This window comes from Acinonyx jubatus, chromosome C1 (genome assembly GCF_027475565.1).
Source record: "Acinonyx jubatus isolate Ajub_Pintada_27869175 chromosome C1, VMU_Ajub_asm_v1.0, whole genome shotgun sequence".
Lineage (NCBI taxonomy): Eukaryota > Metazoa > Chordata > Mammalia > Carnivora > Felidae > Acinonyx > Acinonyx jubatus.
The window spans coordinates 132,710,994-132,734,000 of NC_069381.1; the positions used below are offsets into that span (position 1 = coordinate 132,710,994).

A 23,007-nucleotide genomic window follows, 5' to 3' on the forward strand; every position below is an offset into this window, starting at 1 on the left:
AAGATTGTTCCCTTCACTTGGAATGCTTTTCTCCCTGCCCCCCTTCCCCCTTTGCTTATCCAAAGGCTAGATCTCAGCTTCAATGTCCCTTCCTCAGAGAAACATTTCCTGACTCAGATTAGATTAGGCCTCTGTGTTTTGTGTTTTCGCATCCTTTTTGTACAACTTCCTATAATTCTAATTAAATGATTAACTGTATAATTAGTGAATTTCCTTGATCCTACAATTCTATGAGTTGTTAGATGCACCATCAATTTCAAAACACTTGTAGGGAGAGGAAAGAAATACTACTCTATTAGTCAGCTATTGCTATAATAATGCTGCATAAAAAACCACTCCAAAATTCAGTGACTTAAAACAGTAAGCATTTACTTTTCTCTCATGAGTCTGTGAGTTGCTGTAATTCACCTGCATAAGACTCAGTTTCAGGTTCCCAGCTCTGGGCTCCAGGCTGAAGGCTGGGTTCAGGTCTACTTCATGTATCTCCATATTCTCCTTGGAATACTGGTCACCCAGCCCATGGTACTCTCCCAGTGAATGACAGAAGTTCAGGTGGAGGGCATATGCAGTGTCTATTACAGCCTCAGCTTGGGACAGGTATACTCTCACTTCCATAGAATTTTGTTGTTCAAAGCCAGTGCCAGCCAAGCCTAAATTCAACATGCTGGGGAAAGTACCCTGCCTCCACTAGTAGGATCCCTGCGAAGGTACATGGAAAAGTGTAATGTATATATAATGTTCAGTTCTATGATAAGAAAGAGTTGGGAACAATAATCCGATCTACCATAACCATAGTAAACAGTATGCACATACATTTTTTATTAAGTTTATTTATTTTATTTTGAGAGAGAGCAAGCAAGTGGAGGAGGGGCAGAGGGAGAGAGAGAATCCCAAGCAGCTCCATGCTGTCAGCACAGAGCCCGATGTGAGCTCCAACTCACGAACCGTGAGATCATGACCTGAGCCGAAACCGAGAGTTGGATGCTTAACTGGCTGAGCCACCCAGGCACCCCTGCACATACATTTTTATTTTGTTTACTTAAAATAGATTATCTAAATAGTTTGTCTAAACAAAGATATACCACTTTCTTCTGTAGTCGGAGCAAATCTTCACAGAGTCTAAAGTATCTTCTGAGTCACTTTTGGTCACCAGCAGTTAGGCACAACACTCTAGTGACCAGTCCTTTAGATAGCCCAGGTGTGGGGTCTTGACTTCTTTAAGAGTTGTGTAAGTTTTAGGCATACAAAAAAATACTACAGTTGCATTTGCACTTTCAATTTAGTTAAACTCAGACATCCCCCCCGCCGCCGCCAAACTAATTTTCTTATCATTGGAAATTAAAAACTTTTTAAAAATAAAAATCAACAAGTAGTTTTTGACAGATACTTGACACCTGAATGATAATCCTTCAAATGCATGAAACTCTCAAGCCTGGAAATTCTACCATTCGTTTCCAATGGCAATTGTACTGTCTAGTATGTGACAGGTAATTCTTTTGAGTAGGTTTTAATAAGAAAACACACGTTTATCTCCTGGTGGATATCTGTCCACCTTAGGGGGGCTGCAAAGGACTTGAGTATTTCTACATGACATTTCAGTGAAAATGGGTCATTTCTCTGGTGATGAATGTTAGTTTCACTTATACTGTCATGTGGCTCAATTTCCAGGTTTTTCCGCATATGCGATAACTTTCATTTCAAAGCTATGGGAGTGTAATCCTTTCAAAGAAATTTGACAAGACAATTAGAAATGTAAATTTAAGTTAAAATTCAAACTTGTGTAGTGATAGTGGTGTAAATAACTCAAGTAAGAAAGTATTTGTTTAACAAGAGATACAATGTCAACTGTATCACAACTTATTCCTCTGCTTAATAGCTGGAAAGTTTCTTTTAACATGGATTGAAGGATCTAACCAATGTAATGCTGGAGTGGTCATCTGAAATTACATCTTGCTCCCCTAAGTCCCCTACCACAAGTGTGGGGAAAGTAAGGCAGGTGGGGTGAATAAGTGTCCTTTTTTTACCAGGGTATGATAGGTTCTTTCTTCTGAGGCTGTAAGGAGCATGTGAAATATGCAACACTGAGGTAGCCTTCTAGAGAAAACAACAACAACAACAACAACAATCCAGATGAGGACCTAGAGAAAGAGAGAGAGAGAGAGAGAGAGAGAGAGAGAAGCTGAGCCAGATCCCAGAGGACAGTGCTTGCATATGGAAATCTCTTCTAGGGCCCAGGATTATCTTCGAGGATTTTTTGACACATAAGCCAAACTTTATGCCTGATTAGTGTGAGTTGATTTCCATCACTTGCAGTCTAATAGAGAAATACAGATAGAGTCCCGGGCACTACAAAATAATACCCCACGTGAACAGCATCATGGTTAGAAACAACACACAACGCAGCAATCAAAAATAATTTCTTAAAAAAATAATTTCTGAATTCCTCAAGTTCTTCATTTGTTTTTTTGAAGAAGATGGGGGGAACAGGGATCCTTAAAAATTCCCCTTCGCCTCCCCCGCCTAGAGGTTCACATGTGGCAGTGGCTTCTGCTCCCTTACATCTGTCTTTGAATTCCAGTCTCTTGTCAAGATAACCTCCTCCCCCAGATTTAACCTTTGGAACTTTTGTTCTCTTTTCCTTTCCTCCCTAGTCTCACGCCTACAGCCCCAAAGAACTTGTCTGTCAAAGAAGCGCTCTCAAGGCAGGACGCATCTCAGAACACAAGAAACTGTAACGAGATGAAGAAAGCCTGAGAACGTCCAGTGCTCCTCATTTTCGTCCCATTGCTCCCTTTTTAAAAATGTTATAAAATGAAAAAAAATATACACCTTATGTTTGAGGTTACACAGATATTTTTCAGCATTTTTTTTCTTGCTCACCTTCCATGTACATATTAAGTACCTAATGACACTTTTTTGAATCAACAAAGAGGAACTTGCTGGCCACACGAATTACTGAGTGAACAAAGAAAGGAATGTATGAATAAATGGAAAAATAAGACATGACAATAATTTGGGGAAATTATCACTGAGAAATTTAAGGACATGGCCAATAAATGCTTGATTAAAAAATACATTTCTAAAATCCAAGTCTTTCTTTCACATACATTAAAAAACAAAGAATGGAAAAAAAAAAAGGACTGAAAATAAAAGCAAGTCCTCTACAAGCCAGAATAGAGGATCACATTTGTCTGCGGTTCTTGATCAAAAGTTATCAAAAATATTTAAAGATACTTAAATTACGAGTTGGAATTATTTGAGACTAGGGTTCGGTCCTAACTGATAGAAGTCATTCCTGTTCCCACTCCAGTTTATGCATTAATGATGCAATCAGGTGGATGGGGAATTCTCTGAATGGGCTTCTGGAAAAAGCTTTCCTTGACTGCAGAGACTCTAGCAAGAAAAAGTCCCTTCTCCTGCATTTGGAAAGAAGGTGTGGTAAAAATGTGATGGCTGGATTGCTGAAGGCCTCTCGTGAACATAAGGGGGATGGCCAAAAAGAAGGTGATATATCACGATGGAAGAGTGGAAAGACGTAGGTATGCTACATCTGTACCTCTAGCTGTCGGGAATGATCATTTTTCCTTACTGAGCAACTCAGTTGAGCCAGATCTTTCTGCTCTTTGCCCCTGACAGAATCCTAATAGAGAACCATATAAAGGAGAAGCTGGACATCTGAGTGTGGGACTGAGAAGAACCTCACAGGCTGGAGGTTAAGCAGCAGACCCCAACAGCTATCTTTTGGTAGAAATAGTCTGGTGGAGCTGTTCCGGGTTGGGACTGGAACATGGCACTAGAATTCCAATGTTTTCTTTGGTTCCTCTATTCGAGGCAGAAATTCAATCCTCAGGCCTGACTGCATTTAGCAAGAAAGAATTAATTCCTTAACTGGAACTTCAGATTCTAACAGAAGTTTAGGTAGATGTTGAATAGCTAAAAATATCAAGTGTCTACCACATAAAAATTAGCTGGTTTTCCCAAGACTTCCTGTATTATGGGTTTCCTCGTTTCTCGGTATTCATTCTCAGAGGGCCTCCATTTCTCCTGATCATCTCTTGTCCTTATTTCCTGTTTCCACAAAATTCCATGCCTTCGTTTTAAATCATACCTTCTGCAAAGTCACCCTTGGCCGCCTTCCCTATGCCTTCATTCCCCAAATGTGGAACTAAATCAAGCCAGTTTTGTGTCTCAGACGTTCAGTGGAGATTTGGGGTTACAAATGGAGACTACATTGGAATGAATATAAGCTTAGAACGGAGTGTAATATGCTCCTTTAATAAGAAAATAATAATCAACTCTATCCCACCCTGGGGAATTTGTTGCTGGCTATGTTATCTTTAAGACATAAGTTATGTCCCTCCATTCTTTGACCATTTTCTTTTTCTCTCTGGTGTGTGTGTGTGTGTCTGTGTGTGTGTGTTTCAATTTTTCCAAATTCCTATTAATTTCTTAAACAGAATAGTTCTCCATCTTGCACTCAAAATCAAGCTTGTGGCCTACTCATGCACATCCAAGACTCATTCAGGAGCTCTGTCAGTAGATTACCTACTTCAGGTCTCTATCTTTGAAAGCACAAAACACTGTGATAGCTTTGGAATTAGCTTTTCCTTCATACGATACAAATTTTAGGAAGTGCTTTCCTCCTTCCTAGTCTATGTAAGCAGAAGGGGAGCAACTTAAAGATTTATTCTTCCCCACATCACAGAAAACTCTGCAGGGATCATTTTGGTTTTTCCCCTTCCTTTCTTCTTCTTATTTCCCATCTTCCTTCTGCTCCTGCTCCTCCTCCTTTTCCTTCTTTCTACCCACCACAAAGACTGCAGTTTTGATTTACTGTCATAACCACCATTCAAATATGAGATCCAGTCTGAAGGAAAGGGAGAAACTGGGCATGATGTGGTATGACTTCCAGTCCCAGCTCCGCAACGTGCCAGTGGTAAGATTTTGAGCGCTTCTTATGAACTTTGCAACTAAAGCTCTGGTTTTCCTCTTTCACAAGAGTATTGCAAAGACCAAATTAGATGATGGATGAAAAGAATGCATCTTCAACTACCAAGGACTAACCAAACATGGTAAGAACGAACATGAGAGAGGAGATGCCACCAAGAGAGGTCCAATAGAACAAGGAAGAACCCAGCGGCAGACTATCTGTGTTAGGGGCAGGAATTTAATCAAAGAGCAAAGCCCTCAGGGACTGCGGTGTTGGGGCACCAGCATCAGAGTGGGGCCAAAAACGAGGTTGGAGCTTGAGCTGCAGAGCTACTAGGATTCCTTTTATTTTATTTTGTAAAGGCAGATTTGATCTCTGAGGTTGCTGCAGGTCAAACTTAAAAGAAATCTTACCCTCTGCTTTAAGGCTGAAGGAGCAAAGAGTTAATTACCTTGTTCTATTCGTCTCTCTTCCAAATTTTTCACATGGGCTTTTCCCTTAATTAGCCATCATAGGAAACTGAAGAATATTTATTATTTATTGTGTGTATTAAATTTTATGTCTTTTCTTCTTAATTTTTAAAATGGGTGAATTTATTACTTTTTCATGTTTTTCTCCTAAACAAGCAAGGTTTGTTGTTATTGTTGTTGCTTTTATTGTTTGTTTAGTGGTAGTCCTCATCTGACTTTTCTTTGGGTCGGTAATTCTTCATAAAAAGCAAAATGAGAAAAAGCTTCTGGCATGTTTTATATTAATTGGGAGAAGCAAATAGTTTCCCATACGTTTTTTTTTTTATTCTCAATTCTTTTCTTTTTATCTCTTACTCAATTTAAACATGATACCCAGAAATGCCCACTCAGTATTGATTAAGTTATATGGTTTAACTTCAGGGCTCTGTGGTAACTTACTAAAGTATATTTTATAAAGTGATTTTGGTTGTCAAGATAGCACGACTCTACAATGACTGATGTGCACGCATGAATCGTGGATATGGTTCTAACTCAGCTCTAAAGGGAACACGAAATGAGCACCTATGTGCCAATTTCAATTTTGATTATATTACCTACCACAATTCATTAGACTCGTCGAGTTCCAAAGGGGTTAGGCATTTAAGGACTTGCTTAACCTGTTTAGAAATTCACTGCTAGCCAAGGTGCTCAGAAGGAAAGCATGTCTGAATAATTTGTCCATTTAAAACAGTCTTTATTTTTACACCTACAGCATGTAGCATATATAACAATGCTTATACATAGTCTCATTTATTTTATGTATCCGTGGCTTACTTGTAGACTGTAAATGCCTTGAAAGCAAAGAGAGCCTCTATTCCTCTTTCTGTCTCCCGCAGTGTGAATATGGATATCTAGGGCAAGCTTCACTGAAGAAGGTTGGACTTGAATGGAAAAACTGATCCACAAGTATCAATCAAATTTCACTTAAGAGTTTCCCTTAGCTGTTTAATATCTGAATGCAACAATCTAAGTTTTACTTGGAAAGGATGATGCTTTTAATGATTATAGCTTATGGCGCTCAAGCAGTGTTGAAAGTTTTGTATGATGAGCCCTTTTCATCCCAGCTCTAGTGTCGGCTCCCTTACCTCCTTTGCCCCGTATTTTCTCCAATTTCTCTTCTTACCCCCCACATTTCTCTCTTTTTGGTACTGTCTCTGTACACTTGAGCCACTACTTAAGAAAAAGGAGTCTGGCATTTTCTTATCTTAACTGGAAAACAAGCCTACGAGGGGCGCCTGGGTGGCGCAGTCGGTTGAGCGTCCGACTTCAGCCAGGTCACGATCTCGCGGTCCGTGAGTTCGAGCCCCGCGTCGGGCTCTGGGCTGATGGCTCAGAGCCTGGAGCCTGTTTCCGATTCTGTGTCTCCCTCTCTCTCTGCCCCTCGCCCGTTCATGCTCTGTCTCTCTCTGTCCCAAAAATAAATAAACGTTAAAAAAAGTTTAAAAAAAAAGAAAACAAGCCTAGGTAAGACCACGTGGATTCATTGTTTGGGTGGAAAAAATCTGACCAGAATGAAAATAAATAGACATTTAAAATGTAACAATTAGATTGAAAAAAACAATTATGTATAGATGGGTTTGTTTACTTAGAGAAGGTATTCTTAGTGTTCTTAATTATTTGTAAGTAAATATTCTTCGTTGATAGAATTTTAGATGAAGCTGCTAAAACTAAAAGGTCTGAGAAAACAGATATCATTAAATGAAGAGAGAAACCACTTTATTGAGCACCCGTTGAACACTCAACTGAGAAGTAAAACATCCAGAACATGCCCAGCTCGTTGGGAGTGTGTTTTCATATTTCTGCATGCGTTTGTCTATAAAAGCATTTTGAGGAGTAGCTTTTTACTGATTCTACCTTGCCAAAAAAAAACAAAAAACAAACAAAAAAAACAACCAAGCAACCATCATTATGCTAATAAATGTTTTTGCCACATTTTCAAACTTTATCAGGCCTTCTGAGTTTTTAATTCCTTCTTCTTGGAAAGAGACCCCACGGTGTAAGACCTCTGGATTTCAACACAACGTCTGCCCTAAACTGAAGGCTCGGTTGCTGAGTTTCTCTAGTTTATTATGGAAGGGAAAATTCCTCACTATATAACTTGAGTTATATAAAAACCTCCAAACCTGCTCGTCTGTTGCAAGTAAGTGTACTCCCTTTGTTACATGGTATGCAATTAGATGCATTCGAAATAAATAAGTTAAATCAGAAGTCTCAGGGACAAGAATGTACTATTTTAAAACAGGGAGTGTCAAATGTTGTTTTTCAACCCAGAACCAAAGGATATTTCACAGGTAATTTCTCAGGGCTGATGTTAGCTAATTATTAGCTACCATACCCTGCCTCCCATTCTAAGTGACTATCTCCTGGCAGAAAGGCACAGCTAGGAGTGTTTTGTTTCATTTGTCCTTGGAGTTTTTATCAGCATCAAGAAGGTGGACTGAGCCAAAGTTAGAAGAATTCTGGAGCTAAGCAAAAAGGGACCCGTTTAACAGCCCCCATTAATTGGGGCTGTTACATGATTAATTTGAGAAAAACAGAAGAGACGGATTTCTTTACAACTCACAGTTGGACGCCATGCACTAAAAGTAATCCCGTAAATTACATTTTAAATCTTCAACATATTCCGAGCAGATAAAATAGTGGCATGATTGACCAAACTCCTTTTAAAAGTACACATATTACGATGCATCATAGTTATAAACAGATGGTATTTGGCCTCCTTCCTATTCTCAACATTTGGAATTTCTAAACTATGTGAATTAAACAATAATATTTTATAAACATACAAGGGATTTTGCTCACTGCTTTGTTAACATAGAAATTATACAATGCTGACATTTATTTAAATTTTAAAAAGTAAACAACAGTGTGCATTGAAATAAAGCAAACTAAAATCAACATAGAGAAGTACGTTCTGTGTGCATATTACCTACAGTGGCACTGGCCTTTTAAAGGAAAGACATAATAGGTTGAAGAACAAATGGTAGCTTAGACGGGCCTAATCCTTTGTACTCCAAAGGCTCATTTAACACCTCTGTGTAAACAACGGATATTTATACCATAATTGGCTCTTTGACCATCGTGTTCATTTACTATGTAACCTGCTATTATGGAGTTAAAAGAAGTTCTCCTTCATTGGCTTATCAGCTTTCATAGTAGTGAAAGTGTCCTCGCAGTTTTAAAAACACTTGCACAAACAGGAATCGTTCTGACACTTGTACTCATGATGAGAAACATTATCATCATATCAATAAGTAGATCTTCTTTTTTTCCTTTGGGGGATATTATTGCCAGAAATAAAGGGAAATGTATCAGATCTTAATGTCGTTTCCTGAGATACTTTTCTAAAATTACAGCTTTAACCCTTTAGCTACATTTTGAAAGGGAGACCCCTCTGCTGAGTTGATGTACAAAATAGAAGGCACTTGGTTTTCAAACACTATTCTTGGATTTGCAAAGTTGTGCTGCGATGAATAAATAATGAATCGGATATTTCAATCAGTTTTATGATTTTTGAAAGCCCTGGTTATCATTGTTTAGCGACAGTCTCCTCTCCATGCACTTCCCACGTGTTCTGGTTCAGCCTTTCAAGGGTAGGCTTATGTAGGCCAACCTCCCCTACCTCGGTTTACCGTTGGGCTGCTTTTCTCACATTTTAACCAACCAGCCTACCAACCAACCCATCAACCCATATTTCCAAGTCTACAATTCAAGTAATATTTCAAACAGAGGCGGTAGAATCTTGAGAGATGGATGGCAACTGAGGTCATGAACACTCTAAGGTTTCTTCTATTTGGTCATGGCCTAAAGCCACTTTAGCTCACGATCTCTATTGGTGGGAAAGAGAGACGATAACGCAAACGGCATTGGTGAAACCAAGGACAAGGGGGATTTTTTTCCTCTTACACATACAATTCTAAATGTGTACACTCAAATAAACATCGAATGCGAAAAAAATAATACTAGTGCAGGGAGGCTCTAAAAATTTTAGAAACCTCAAAATGACATTAAACGTCCGAAATTACAAGTGTTTCAGAAACGCGATGCTTCTAAATATTCTCCTGCCTGAATACCTCTTAACCCCTCTTCCCCTCTCCTCCTAAATAACCAATTGGTGGTTGGTTAGGAGGAGAAACAAAATTGGTAATCCTAAACACAGGTAAGAAGTGAAAAGGACAGCGCTGGGGGCCTGGGGTAGGATTTAAACCACACGTCGGGATATAGGAGAGAAGGAGAAGAAAATTTAAGCTAATAGCAGAATCTCTGCCTGGAGAGTGTCTGCGCCCATCCCCACTCCCTCCTCTGGTTTTTTTTTTTTTTTTGCTTAAGATAATCTTCTTTTCTTTAAGGGGAGGGGGCACAGACATCAGTACTGTTGCTTTTGCTCAGTGCACCCTCATCAGAGCGTCTCACTGAGGACTGCGGCCGACTCCGGAAACCCAGTTCAGTAAAATACTTCGACGACTGGAGAGAGTGCTGTCCTGCCCCCACCCCCCCAAGAGCTGCGCTGCCTTCCCCGGGCTCCGACAGGGAAGGTTCCCGCCCCGCGCAAGCAAGGGCAGCGGTGGGCCACGCGGCGCGTGTGCGTGGCAGCGCGTGAGTGCCGGAACGCGCGTGGCGGGGTGCGTGTCAGTGTCGGTGCGCGCCAGCGCGCGGGGCTGCAAGGGAGCCCCGCGACTGTGGGCGCCGGCGTGGGCGTGAGCGCGGCCGCCGCCCGGGGTTCGCTCGGCCCTCCGCCTCGGGGCTCTACGCAGCCGAGCGGGCTCGGCCACGACACCGTGACCTCACCGTCGCCCGCCTGCTCCCTTTCCTCGCGCCCGGAGACGTGCAGATCGCCGTCCACTCGTTCCGGACGGCGCCGCGCAGGGCATCGAGGGCGCCGCGGAGGACGGGAGCGCGGGCTCGCCGGCTGCGGAGGCGCCGCGACGCGGGGCAGAGGACGAGCGGCGATGGCGGCGGCTTCCAGGGGACCCGCGGGCGACCCGTCCCGCTGCGGGCAGCCTTGGCGCAGCGGCCCCGACGCCGGGCACAGGCTCGCGGGGGCTGGGGGGGAGGGGGATCGGGACCGGGCGGGGCGGGGCAGCGCCGGGGCGCGCGCTCCCGGGCGGGCGAGCTCAGGGCCGGGCCGAGGCCCCCGCGCCCCGCCGCGTCCCCGCTGCCCCGCGGCCCAGCCGGGCGACCTCGAGCCCCCGCCTGCGGCGGCGGGGCCAGACCCGACCCGGAGCGGAAGACCCGAGAGGCCGGGAGGGAAGGCGAAAAGAGGCAGTAGCAAGCCCCAGACAAGGAATCCTTAATTACAGATTAAAGGCAGGAAAACGTACAGCACAGTTTCCATGTGTCAGCTGACGGCCGCGACAAAAGGAAACACGGAACGCTGAGGGGGAAAGCGGCCCCTTTTCGTCCCCCCCCCCCCACTTTTATTATCTGTGCAAATGTAAAATGCATTTGGTAGTGACTCTGGGTAGGTGGTGCCTGGGGCCAAATCGCAGCTGCACGCTCCGGTAGGAGGACAGTTTGCTGATGCACCCAGAGGTCTGGGGGCCCTCTCACAAAAAAAGGACTATAAATACTCCGCTCGAGCACATTTCGCTTCTTCAAAACTCCCATTACTCACACTTTTTAAGTTTTAAAATTTGGTGCTTAGACTGTTGCAATTCATTTATCTTCAGCGAAATCCAACGGCGCGCGCGCACACACACATACACACACGCACACACGTATTTTGTTTTTCAGTTTTGTAGATTACTTTTTTTTTTTTTCCTGGCCTGCTATCACAGCATTAGAAATCCAGAGAAAAAGCTAAGCCGACTGAAAGCCAGGGAAGATAGCAGCAAGCACAGAGAGAGCACGAGTTCCCCACCATGGCTCTGCAGCTCATGAGGAATAAAGGAAAAGGTGTGTGCTTTGATGACTTTCCTCTTAACTATGATTACAGATCACCCTGTCCCTGGGATATGAGACATTGGTTCACCTCCACAATATGCTGAATTCTCCACAGATGAAGGAGTGTTCAGAATCCAAAGCCCACTCACTGCGCATTACAAACCGCTAGTTCTGTGCCCTCATTTTTAACACTAGAGTTACACGACCTTTGAGGGTCACCCTGAGCCACGGGGCAATGTACTCCTCTGTGTTTTCTCCCTCTTGTTGCTAGGTCAGTTTTAGAAATAGAAGGCTTCACCTCTTTGTCAGTTATCTATTTACTGACAGAATCGATGCACCAGGTTGAAGGCCACCAGGCCACCTTGTTCAGTCATTTTACAGGATCTTCCTCTTTGTAGATGATACTTTCCCATTTCATTTGTATTTTTCACCAATGTCATTTTCCCCCACAGATTTTATAAAAAGTGCCTTTTCATGTGGTTCCAGTTCAGTGATTTGCCCACCCACTGAATAATGCAATTTGCATTCCCGATTAATAGTTGTGAATCAGTAATTCTTAAGTACCTCCTGATCCATATTTTCAGTTTAAATGATTTCTAATGTTATTGGCCAGGCGTGTGCTTGAACCCAGTACCTTTGCAGACTGGTTCCAGCCCCAGGACAGCAGAGTTACACTCAGGGAATGTGAACATGCTTAAGTCTCTGCCCTGATCTCTTTGGTTGTAGAAGGCAGACAGCCTGCTTTCCCACCTCCCCCAGAAGTGGTAATAGGTGAGCAGATTAATAAATTGATAAAAAATCACACTAGGTTCCAAGCCCATCTCCTCTTCTGGTACATATTTAGGAAGACTTAAAAATCTCCTTGAAGCATCTGGTCCTTCTTTGATTTGGCTCTGCCCTCCCCACTTTTTGACTTTATCCTTCAGTAAAATAAATAAAGTGAATATTAGGAGTTTCTCTTTCCTTATGGCTTCCCAGTATTTGAGAGAATCATCCTGTGTTAGGCCAGTTGTTGTTAGTTCATGTTTTTACCACCCACCAAAGAACAGCACAGGATTAAGTTTATATTAATAAATGATGTTCATGACTAGGTTTTTACATGCCAGAGTTATGATTTATTTTTTTTAATGGGTGGAGAAAGGAGAGCAGCAATAAACTAGCCTCTAAGTCACTCAAAATCCTTGGCTTGACACATCTCTGTGGGTGTTTTTGTCTTTTTTTTTTGTATGTACCTCTAATTCTCCTTTAAGTTCTATTATAATGAACTAAATAGTTTGTTGACTACCTTTGTCCATGGCTTCAAACCCTGTTTATTTTAGTTAAATTTATGAAAAGTATGGTATGTTCCCCTTTTCTACCTTCTGTTTATAATTGTCCCTACTTATCCCTCCACCCCCTTAAGAATTTCACAAGAAAACCCTGCACCAAATAAATTAAAATCTGCAACTTCAGACACCCCAAGAAGAGGACATTAATCCACTTAGTAAAATACCCATACCTCCCCCTCTCAATTTCAGCTCTTCTTAATGTAACATTTAGTAATTGCAGCTGGCTCCTTATACTTTCCTCCCTCCTTTTCATTCTGAATCATATTGGCCTTGTTTGACCTTCATTTCCTTTCCTGCCCCCCACATTTGTCCACATACTTTTCTTTGACCATGTTGGTCTTTCTTTTGCTGCCTGGATTAAAAGCAATAAATAGAGCTTTCTAAGAGTGTAATACTTTCTGTTAAAATCCCACTCTACCTCCCCATTCACTATTAACGCTTTGTACAATTTTTACATATCTTTCTTGTTGTGTAGTTACTGCTCTATATTTTTCTGATTGATCATTAAGTTACGCTGGCTTTTGAGAACTGCCTCCATAATCCTGAAGCAAAGGCTTTTTACTTGGCATGCTCTTTTCCTTTGGAATGCCTTTCCTGGCAAGGACAGGCATTTCGGTTTGACTACGATTCTTAAGTTACAATTCAAGGCTAATTTGTTCAGTTAGGCTTCTACTATGAGCAGCTCTGGTTCTCACTGTGAAGTACTCCATGAGGTTGCTTAGTTGAAGGGTGTGTTGTAAGTACAAGATGTAATATACTTACATTGTACTTGATTATCAGTTTTCAAAAACAGCTGCATGCTTTGATATCTGTGTAAGGAAATATCAGAAGATAATATACCATTGGTATTTATTACTCTATAATTAAGGATGTGTCAGTGTTTCTCTTTTTTAAAAAAAACCCTATTTTCAGAAATTCATATCTCAGGCATAAATTTCCCTATGAATTACAGTCTAATACCATATTAGAAGTATCTTCTTTTTAAGTTATCCCTCCCCTTCCTTTTCTTTCCGGGGAAATAAGTTTCAGGATGTAATTTCTGGGTTATCTATTGGGGATGAGAGGAAGCAGTCCTCTGCTGCACAATTAAAGGTGCCTCTGCCGCCAATGCCACCTGCCCCCTGTATCCTAGACCCTCTGTGCACCAGGTGAGATCGTGGGGGCTGCCTCTGGATAAAGGGCCAGCCTCCCATCTATGTGGATAAGCAACTTCATCATGGTATGAGGTGAAAGGCAACAGAGAAGGCTCAGCTCTCCAGAAGTACTGCAGGTGCCAGAGAGTCTGAAATTTTAGTGCCAGGAATCAATTCTTATACATTCCTCCCTCTATGGTCACTTAGAATACAAATGTGGCCAGGAGTAACATGAAATAAATCTACGGAAAGGTACTGGCAACTTATCGACCCATGTTCCTTCTGCCAGTAGAAGAAGCAGAAGGAAGAAGGAGGGGAGGAAAAGAGAGAGAGAGAGAGAGAGATTTGCCCCTTTCCCTCAAGGGTGGTCTTGACCAATTGAATTGACCATGGCCTTCTGTAAGAAGCTGTTTCTACACCTGCCTCTACTACCAGGGGACCCACAGCAACTGGGCTTCTCTTTAGGCCCTCAATTTCTCCACAGGTTTCAAAAGCAAATGCTTACCAGGAGGGCCAGGGAAGGTACCTATATGCATAAAGCCGCGTGTAAAGACCACAGGGCATGGTGGGCCCTATGATGGACGTGGAGGCTGAATGCCTCCCGGCAGGTGCAGTAATAGTAACAATAAAGACACAACATTGGCTTCACTGCATGGTCTCTCCTGCCTCTTTCAAGACCAACAACATAGGCCACAAAGCAGCTCCCTGCTACCCCCTGCACTCTCTTGCCTAGGGGTCCAATAGTCCTGCACACTGACCTTGGTGCTTCCTGAAAGACACATCGGTGACAATGACACCATCCCATGGAGGGGAAGGCTTATGCAAAAAGTCTCTGTTTCTACAACATAGTCTGGTTCCTAAATATGCCTTTAGACGACCCCTTAATTTTCTCATTTGTGAGGTGATCATGGAAATCTTAAATTGTCAAATATAAAGGACTTCAAATTCCTAAGAGAAACATATCGCTCAAGTATTCCCAGAAGTCCCTTCTGGCACGCCACCTTAGGTCAGCTATTTAAAAATGCAGTAACTGTTAGGAGAGTAACAAGCATCTTGGAGTATCTCCCAAGGAGAAGCAATTCCTCACATTCATTTGTGAGAACAATTATGAACCTGTCTTAGGGTTGAAACTCATAACCATAGAGTTGCAAGGGAGAAGAAGGCATCATCACTCAGGTAATAATAATGGGAGGGTCCCTGAAGACACTGACCCCACATTCCACTGACGGAAAATGGGCCCAGTAGGGTGAGAGAGGATCCTGGTCCCTGAAGTCATACATACCTCAAGTACAGCTAGGAATTCCAAAGACATGAGAGAGAACTCCCTCCCATGGATCGCAATGAAGGACAGAGTCCACAATTCACCCTGTCTTCAACAGGAAAGGGAACAGGTGCCAGTATGGGAGATAGGTACTGTGGCTAGGAGCTCAGACAGCTCTGTGCTCTACCACACAGCTCTGAATTTTCCAAGACGCAAGGACTGGCTCATGTAACATCATCCTTTTTCTTCCTCCCATTACCTTTCAAAAGGGAGTTTCCAGAACTATGGTTTTCCATCTTGAGTTTGTAATGTTACAGGAATTAGTGAGAAATGGTGATCAGCAGCCCTAGGAAAAAGAGACCCATGGACAATCAAGTCAGACTTTTTCAAAGTATGATTTGTTTCAGTATCAAGGTTAAGTCCTTGGCTCCCGGTAAGCAGAGGAAAGTCTTCTCATGCAAAATTGGCAGGACGGTTTCTTCCACTGTTTGAAGGGAAATGGTTATCTGACCGGATCAGTAACTTAGAGTCAAGAAATGTTAAGGAAGGCATGGTAGCAAAACTAACCAAAGTAGTCCTAGCTCCTATCAGAAGGCACATCTAACAATAACATGTAAGACACGTAAAAAGTCAGAGTGTGAAAAGACTTTGGGTAGAATGAGCCAGCTTCAGAAATAAGCCACTAATCATAGAGTAAATGTTACTCTCCCAGTTGCATGTCTGTGCCTTCTACCATCACTCCTCTGACTTAAAAGTTAGTGTACATTTGCTGTAAATCCCATGGTTTGTTGTTGTTGTTGTCCTGTTGTAATCACAAATGCACAAAGCTTTCAGCAGCATGTAGAATTGTATGCATGTTTTTAAACTTTCCCAGTTACATTTTAATGAACAGCCTTGAAGGGAGGATTTACCATGGAAGCATTAGTCTCCTAGGGGCGCCTGGGTGGCTCAGTTGGTTAAGCGTCCAACTGTGGATCTAGGCTCAGGTCATGGTCTCACGCTTTATGAGTTCAAGCACCACACTGGGCTCTGCGATGACAGCACACAGCCTGCTTGGGATTCTCCCTCTCCCTGCCCCTGCCCTACCTGCTGTCTGTCCGCCTCTCACAAAATAAATAAATACACTTAAAAATAAAAGCATTAGTTGTCCTATATCTCAATTCAAATTTTAAAATGAAATGTGTTCATGTCAGTGATTTATAACATATTCTCTTCCTTGTTAAATATAAGATCTAATATTAAATACTACCTGATTTTTCACTGAAAGAGAGAGGCACTTAGGGTGATACTTGTCCACAGTCAGCAGAAGAATAAAACACATAGACTATGTCGACATTAAAAGACAGCATGGACTCTCATTTGAAAATTGATTCTATCACCCACAGAAAGTATCTTGAGACTTAACTGAAAATTTTATTGTGGCTCATAATATTTCTGGGTAGCAGATGCTTTCTCAAAAACAGATTTTACTTTTAAAAATACCAAATATAATTAACACCTTCAACATAAAATGAAATCTTTGCTTCCAGATGCATTTCAAGGTGTTGAAATGAATCTGTGCAGCCCTGTGTGGCTGCGAGTTTCCATCGACTTCCTGATTCTGCTGCCATCTTTATGTGGCATGTCTGAAGATGTGAGAGTCAGAGCAGGGCATTCACACCTAGCCATAGTGGAAGGATTCTTACTAAACCGCAAGCTTTTTGAGAAAGGTCTTCTGACCTATTCCTGATCAATGTGGCATAAGTGAATAGGTTAAGAACCAGGTGCCCTGCTTTTTATTACAGAAACACCTAACCAGAAACACAGATTAGGTAAATTCATGGCACGTATATCCTGGATGCTGTATCAAGGTCTTGATAATGAGCAGACTTTTAAAGATACTTAAAATTGAAATTGGCTTAATAATTTATTTTAAAAGAATAAAATTAACAGGATTGAATGTTCCAAAAAAGGAAGATCAAAATTTGCAACAACCATACTCAAAATAAGAAATAATGAGAGTGTTCAATTTCTTTACTCAGAGTAAGGGAACTACGAATTAACAAGTCAACTTTGGGGCACCTGGGTGGCTCAGTAGGTTAAGCATGAGACTTTGGCCTCAGGTCATGATCCCACAGTTTTGTGGGTTTGAGCCCCGTGTCAGCTGTGCTGACAGCTTGGAGCCTGCTTGGGATTCTCTGTCTCCCTCTCTCTCTGTGCCCACCTACTTCCACACTCGCGCTCTCAGAAATAAATAAACATTAAAAAAAAAAGTCAACTTGTATTATCAATTATCCTGTGATTTCAATGAAACATGGGTTAATTTACTTAATAACACTCTATCCACAAAATGGGTTTGAGAAGCACACAAAACACACACACACTTCAAGTTTCAATTGTTAAGAATTACACATTTACAAAATTTTTTTATTGCTCACTTGCACTGAGACCAAGTCTGATAGCATAGTTCTAAGAAGTGACAACTTTAATGTAAATTTTTATTCTAGAAGGAATGCTGGGCATGGCTAACGACAAAATCTGATTTGAGTTTATGGGTGTAGGAAAAAAAAACCCCTCCATACACAGGTAACTTTCAACTATGTCTACACTGAGATGGGAGCCCATTGTTTTCAGGATAGTAAAACACAGTAAACTCAACACTGTTTCTTGGCTGTGAGATCATACTATTATTTCTAGAAGACATCTTCTGACTGAAGCAAATTTACTGGTATAGTTCATCTTCTTAGATGATAAACCCTGCCTAGAAGTATCTAAGAACCTCTTAGGCATATTGACATCGAGTTTGCACTCAAAAGGCGCACCCCTGGTAGATTCCGAGTTCCCCAGTTTCAGACCACAAGGGACGTCAGAAATAATCCCTGAGCCCTTTGTTTTATGAGTGAGGATGTAATTTGTTCAGTGACTTCCCTGCAAGCGATACGACTCGAAGCCAGAGCAGTGATGTCCAGTCATGCGTTAAGGGTCTCATATTGGTTAGGGAGAGGACTCGGTGCAGAGATAGAGTTTGTTGTTTCTGCTTCTTAATCTTCCTGCTTTTAAATTCTCAGACCTCAGGGATTCTGAACTCCTGCCTTCTTTGATCTGTAAGATCACCTCTATCCTGAGGGCTCTCTCGGTCTGGCTCCTTGACCTTGATCTGTTTCCTGCTGACAATTTCGCTACCTGTCAAATGGGCCCTCCTGCTGACGATTTTGCTACCTGTCAAATGGGCCCTTCTAGAATTCTGAATCACTGCCTGCTCAATCTCGGATGCTTGCTAGACCAGTCAATCCTTCTAGAAGCCGGAAGGCCACACTTGGCCCCTGCCTACCCTCCTCTCCCTGGCTGTTCCTCACTCTGTAGTGTATAAAAGTTATTTGTTTCAAAAGCTAGGAAACTTACAATTTACCTGTCAGTAAACAGAAGATGGTTTATCAACAGACTTTACCTTAATGACTACAAATGTTTACCTCCTGCTTTCCAGAATGCAAAGAAAATCTTGGAAATGTCATAATATCTTACAAACATTTGCAAAACAGATCCTTGTACAACCGGAAAAGAAACAATTGTATTCGTTGTCTCTGACACAAGAAAAGTGTTCAGTGAGAAACATACAGATAGATGTACACTCTTACACAGAAATGAGATATGCTAATTAAAAATTGCAGTAGGCACTTTATTAAAAATTTATTTTACAATCTAGCCGTTCAAAACATCTTTATGTCAACAAATACAGCAGCTTGACTATTGGAATCATAAGTGATTTATCTTGAAAAGATCATATTTGTAGCTGGATGCAAATATTTTTGAGGAATATTTATATCAAAATTACTGTTTTTAGAAGTATTTTGATTTCTCTATTTTTACCCCGGGGGGAAAAAAATTGAAACGAGTATCTCAGTGTTCATTTTATGGGCAAGATGGCTCCACTTAGTGTATTTCCCATGTTTGTCCAAATTACAGCTGTTTATCTCGCAACTTTAAAATAAATTAAATGCAAATGTAACTCTGCGGATCATGGGAATACCTGCCAGACCCCTTATTAATACCTTCACTTAAACACCCCCGTGCCAGAGAGTCATTAATTGGCTAAAATAAAAGTGCTAAAGCAGCCCTTTGCCCACAAACAACTCTGAGATGGCTGCCCAATTAGTCCGGTAGCATTCTGATCCTCCCTTCAGACCCTGTGGCCCTTTGAGGACACAAGAAGGCTCCGATGATAACCTGGCAACCTAGGTAGAAACACAGCCAAGTGCGAGCTTTTGAAGCTGCAGTTCGGCTGCCATCGTGTCGGCAAAAAGAAAGAATTCAGGCACCATGTCATCCAGTACAAAGGATAAAAACGGATTCAACCGGAAATTCAATGTGGCACCACATATGGGATACATGAGTGCGGTTATACAACAGGCCACATATTTTTTTGAACAGTCTCCTCCATGTGATGCCGAGGACATGTGTAACCATCATAACGTCTCTAGGAATCTGTATTTAATTTGAGTTGGGGTGGTGGCAGGGATGGGAGATCTGAAGCCGCCACAGGTTTGTGGCAGATGGCTCTGTGTCAGCTATGACAAGCAGCCAGGCTCAGCTTCCTCTGCAGATTTTCTTTTCTCTCTGATCAGGTAAATATGGGCACACTCTGGAAAGTTCTACAGATTCTGCCTTAGGCTGCAAGTTTGTGACTTAGCCCCATCTGTCACAAATCTTCCCTAGGTTCTGTTGTAAGCAGAGACCTGAATTTACCATGTAGGGCCGCCCAAGAAAAAGGAGTCATTTCACCCTGCGAGGGGGAGGGAGAGAAGAGAAAGCAAGGAAGAAGCATTAACAACCGAAAGATGAAAGGATGTTCAAAATTCATATTGCAAATTTGCATAACTTACGTCAATTAGATTTCAAAAAGCCACCAAGTACATGGTTCTCGAGTTTCATCAACTCAGGAAATCCCAGTTTCTGATTGGTTTAAAGTGGAACTGTATTTTCAACCGTACGGGAAAGCTCCCGATTTTTCGCAAATGGGTACATTCCACCGCGCACATATTTCCTGGTTTATGTGAGCGATGATGGCTGCTCAAAGTTTATCATCCAACTTTTAACTTTTATAAACACAAGACACCCAACGCCCTTAACCCATGTTTTTGCTAATGTGAGTTTTACTTTTAAGTGGCTAAGGCACAAGAGAAATGCCATCACTCCTACGTTAAACGCATAAAGCACTTTGAGTTTACAAACAGGTTTATATTCGTTATTTCATTATAGCAGTACCTCGACGGGGGGCGGGGGGGGGATGCTATTAAGAATTGAGGGAGAAAAAAAATTCTTCTAAGTTTACAGATGAATCAGAGAGACAGGCTAAGAAGTTCACCTAGAGCCAGGCTACAAATGAGTAACAGAGAAGAACAAGCCGCCAAAACCTCTCACTGTTCTTGATCACCCAAAGTGTATCTATTGTGCTGAAGGTTTTTGCTTTTATTTTACTTAGACAAACCAAAGGAAAACCAAGCCAAAAGAAATCAAGGAAGGAAGTGAAGGAGAGAGGGAGAAGACTAGGGAGGAGGGAGAGAGGGAGGGAGAGAGATTGGGAAGTTGCCTTAAACTGTGCTCGTGCAGTTGAGAGATTTTTAGAAGTTCTAAAAATGTCACAAGCTTTTACGTTTTCATTTTTAAGGAAACAAGCAATGACTTCGGAGTGTTAATACAAGTGAGCAACACCTTATTGGCATCTAGAGTGTAATCTCGAATTAAAAGAGGACTATAACGTGACCAGTACCTTGAAGGAAACTTACAGTGGCCTGGCTGTGGTCCGGGTAGACAGAGGCTGATAGAATTAAGACAACCACAAATGGTTTCTCTGCGCACTGAATGTCAGCTGTAAGCTTAATCATTGTTTGGAGGCATTTTTAGGCAGAAATCTGAAAATTCTTCTTTCCTCCAATTAGGAGCAGGTTATAAAGGTTTCCAGAATGTTGAAGTACGTGAAGAGGAGAACAGAATAAAAACCAGCAGCTGGCATTTGAACAATCTTGAGAAACACAGGTCACTCTCAGAAAGCACAGGAGAGAACGCATCTCTTTTTTCCCCACTCAGAATGTCGCTCAATTTGCAAATAAAAATAAATGAGAAATAGGATGGGAACGAAAAGCTATCCGGGTAGTCCGGGCAGTATCTACTTTACACAGTGCCCTGTTTGTGCCCTGTGCTCTTTTCAGTATTTGTAACAATATAAGGCCCATAATTTTTTCTCTAAAGCATTTTAAAATATAATGATGAAAAGTCTGTAGAAACATAAGGAACTGATCTCAGAAGGTTGTTGGGAATTTTCAGTAAGTAAACTCACATAGTAAAAAGGAGGCAAAAATACAACTTCATGGTATTGAGCTTACCGGGGTTGGAAAAGGGAAAACTATTGTTAGTGTTAAGAAGTCAATCCTTGGCTAATTATTTTATGATTACTTCTAGAATCTTGTGTTCAAGTTAGGTTGGAGTCATAAAAAGCTCCCCATCGTGGATGAAATGAAACCTATTTTTAATCTGTGTGACAAGTATGTGGCCAATGTGTCTGACCTACTCAGAAAAGGAAGTGTTCTGAAAGTACGAGAAAGCTGCAGTCAATGACTAAACTTGGATGTAAACTTTTTAAAGAGGTGGTTTAGATTTTTTAAATTATGAAAATGGTTTTAGATTTTTAAAATGCTTAAAAAACATTTAATTTCAGTATGCATTGTATTTCTCTTAAGAAAGATCTTAAGAAAAGTGTGTGTGTGTGTGTGTGAGAGAGAGAGAGAGAGGGAGACAGGGAGAGGGAGGAGGGAGAACATACTTGCATGCATGTGAGGAATTTAAACATTTCAAATCTGAAACCATTTCAGGTGAGAAGTCATGGGCACAGTGTTCTGTAGTAGAAAGAGCCACTTTAAGAAAAAAAAAAGTATCCAATTCTGTTTCTGCTTTTCAGTTACTAGCATTCTGTTTCAAATCCTGCTTCAAGTTATAGCCCCCAAACTCTCACTCATATTGAAAGTATAATGTCTCATGTGAGAAGAAAGCCAAGTGTTAGTAGCCTTATTCTAGTCATTAAATTTCTAAGTGTGAATCCATATGAAAAATCCTATCCTAAAGTGAACCCTATGTGAAAAGCAGTTGAGATGATTTTAAAATGTAAACTTTTGACAAAAAAAGAGAGTAAGGTGTAAAAATGTAAAAGGAGCAAATTAAAGAATTCAGTGACATTCTATCCTTTTAGATCTTAGAAGCATATGTTTTATAAAAGCAAAACAGCACTGTCCAATGGAATAAGTCTAAAAAAAACCCCAACATTCTCGTTAACAGTACACACAAAAGACTCTTCCATTGCATAAGAAAAGTAAGGAAAATACTGCCTTGGGGGGAATAGTTCTCTTGTATTTAGTGAAGGCAAAGGTCACCTGAAAATGTGCGTATTTATAAACCATAAGGTGAAAAGATAGCATAGCTGTTTATATCTTAATTGTAAAGTTTTAGAAGGCATCCTTTTTCTGTTTTGGCTCTACATCCTATTACAATAACCAAACTAAATCTGTGGTCCTTTCCTGTATTTTTTTTTTTTAACCAGTTTCTCCTGAAAAATGCATCACAAAGCTCGGTTACCTTAATTCTTGGACTAATTTATTAATTTTAAGACTAATATTCAGATATAATATCATCAAGATCTATAAATGAGGGCACCTCTGAAAGCGTATAATAGGCTTATAAGAAAAAAAATCCACGGCAAAAATACATAAAAAAGAATTATACATACAAATTCCTATAAATGCTTACACATGAAATATTAACTTATAAAACTTGGAGCTGGAATACTTGAGGATGTTCAGTCTAAAAACATATGTAAAAAGTAATTACAGGAAATAACATGTAAGGCGTAGGTTATCTTTTAAGCTGTATGAAGAACAATTTGATATACTAACAGCATTACCACTGAGCTGACAATGTTTCAGAGTTTTTCCAGAAG

At 41.2% G+C, this 23,007-nt stretch overlaps 1 protein-coding gene across 27 annotated transcripts in view; it reads right to left on the reverse strand.

The window, feature by feature from the left end:
• Positions 1-13,095: 13,095 nt before the first annotated feature.
• Positions 13,096-23,007, reverse strand: part of GTDC1 (glycosyltransferase like domain containing 1) — a 396,065-nt gene continuing 386,153 nt past the window's right edge. For 23 of the 27 annotated variants that reach the window (XM_053214999.1, XM_053215007.1, XM_053215005.1 and 20 more), the window contains one exon: positions 18,666-19,803. In XM_053214999.1, coding sequence (XP_053070974.1) covers positions 19,720-19,803 — 84 coding nt within the window. In that variant the 3' untranslated portion in view covers positions 18,666-19,719. Of the gene's footprint in view, positions 13,460-15,065; positions 15,391-18,665; positions 19,804-23,007 lie in introns of those variants that run through there. The other 4 variants (XR_008295325.1, XR_008295324.1, XR_008295323.1 and 1 more) reach the window with 3 other exon arrangements.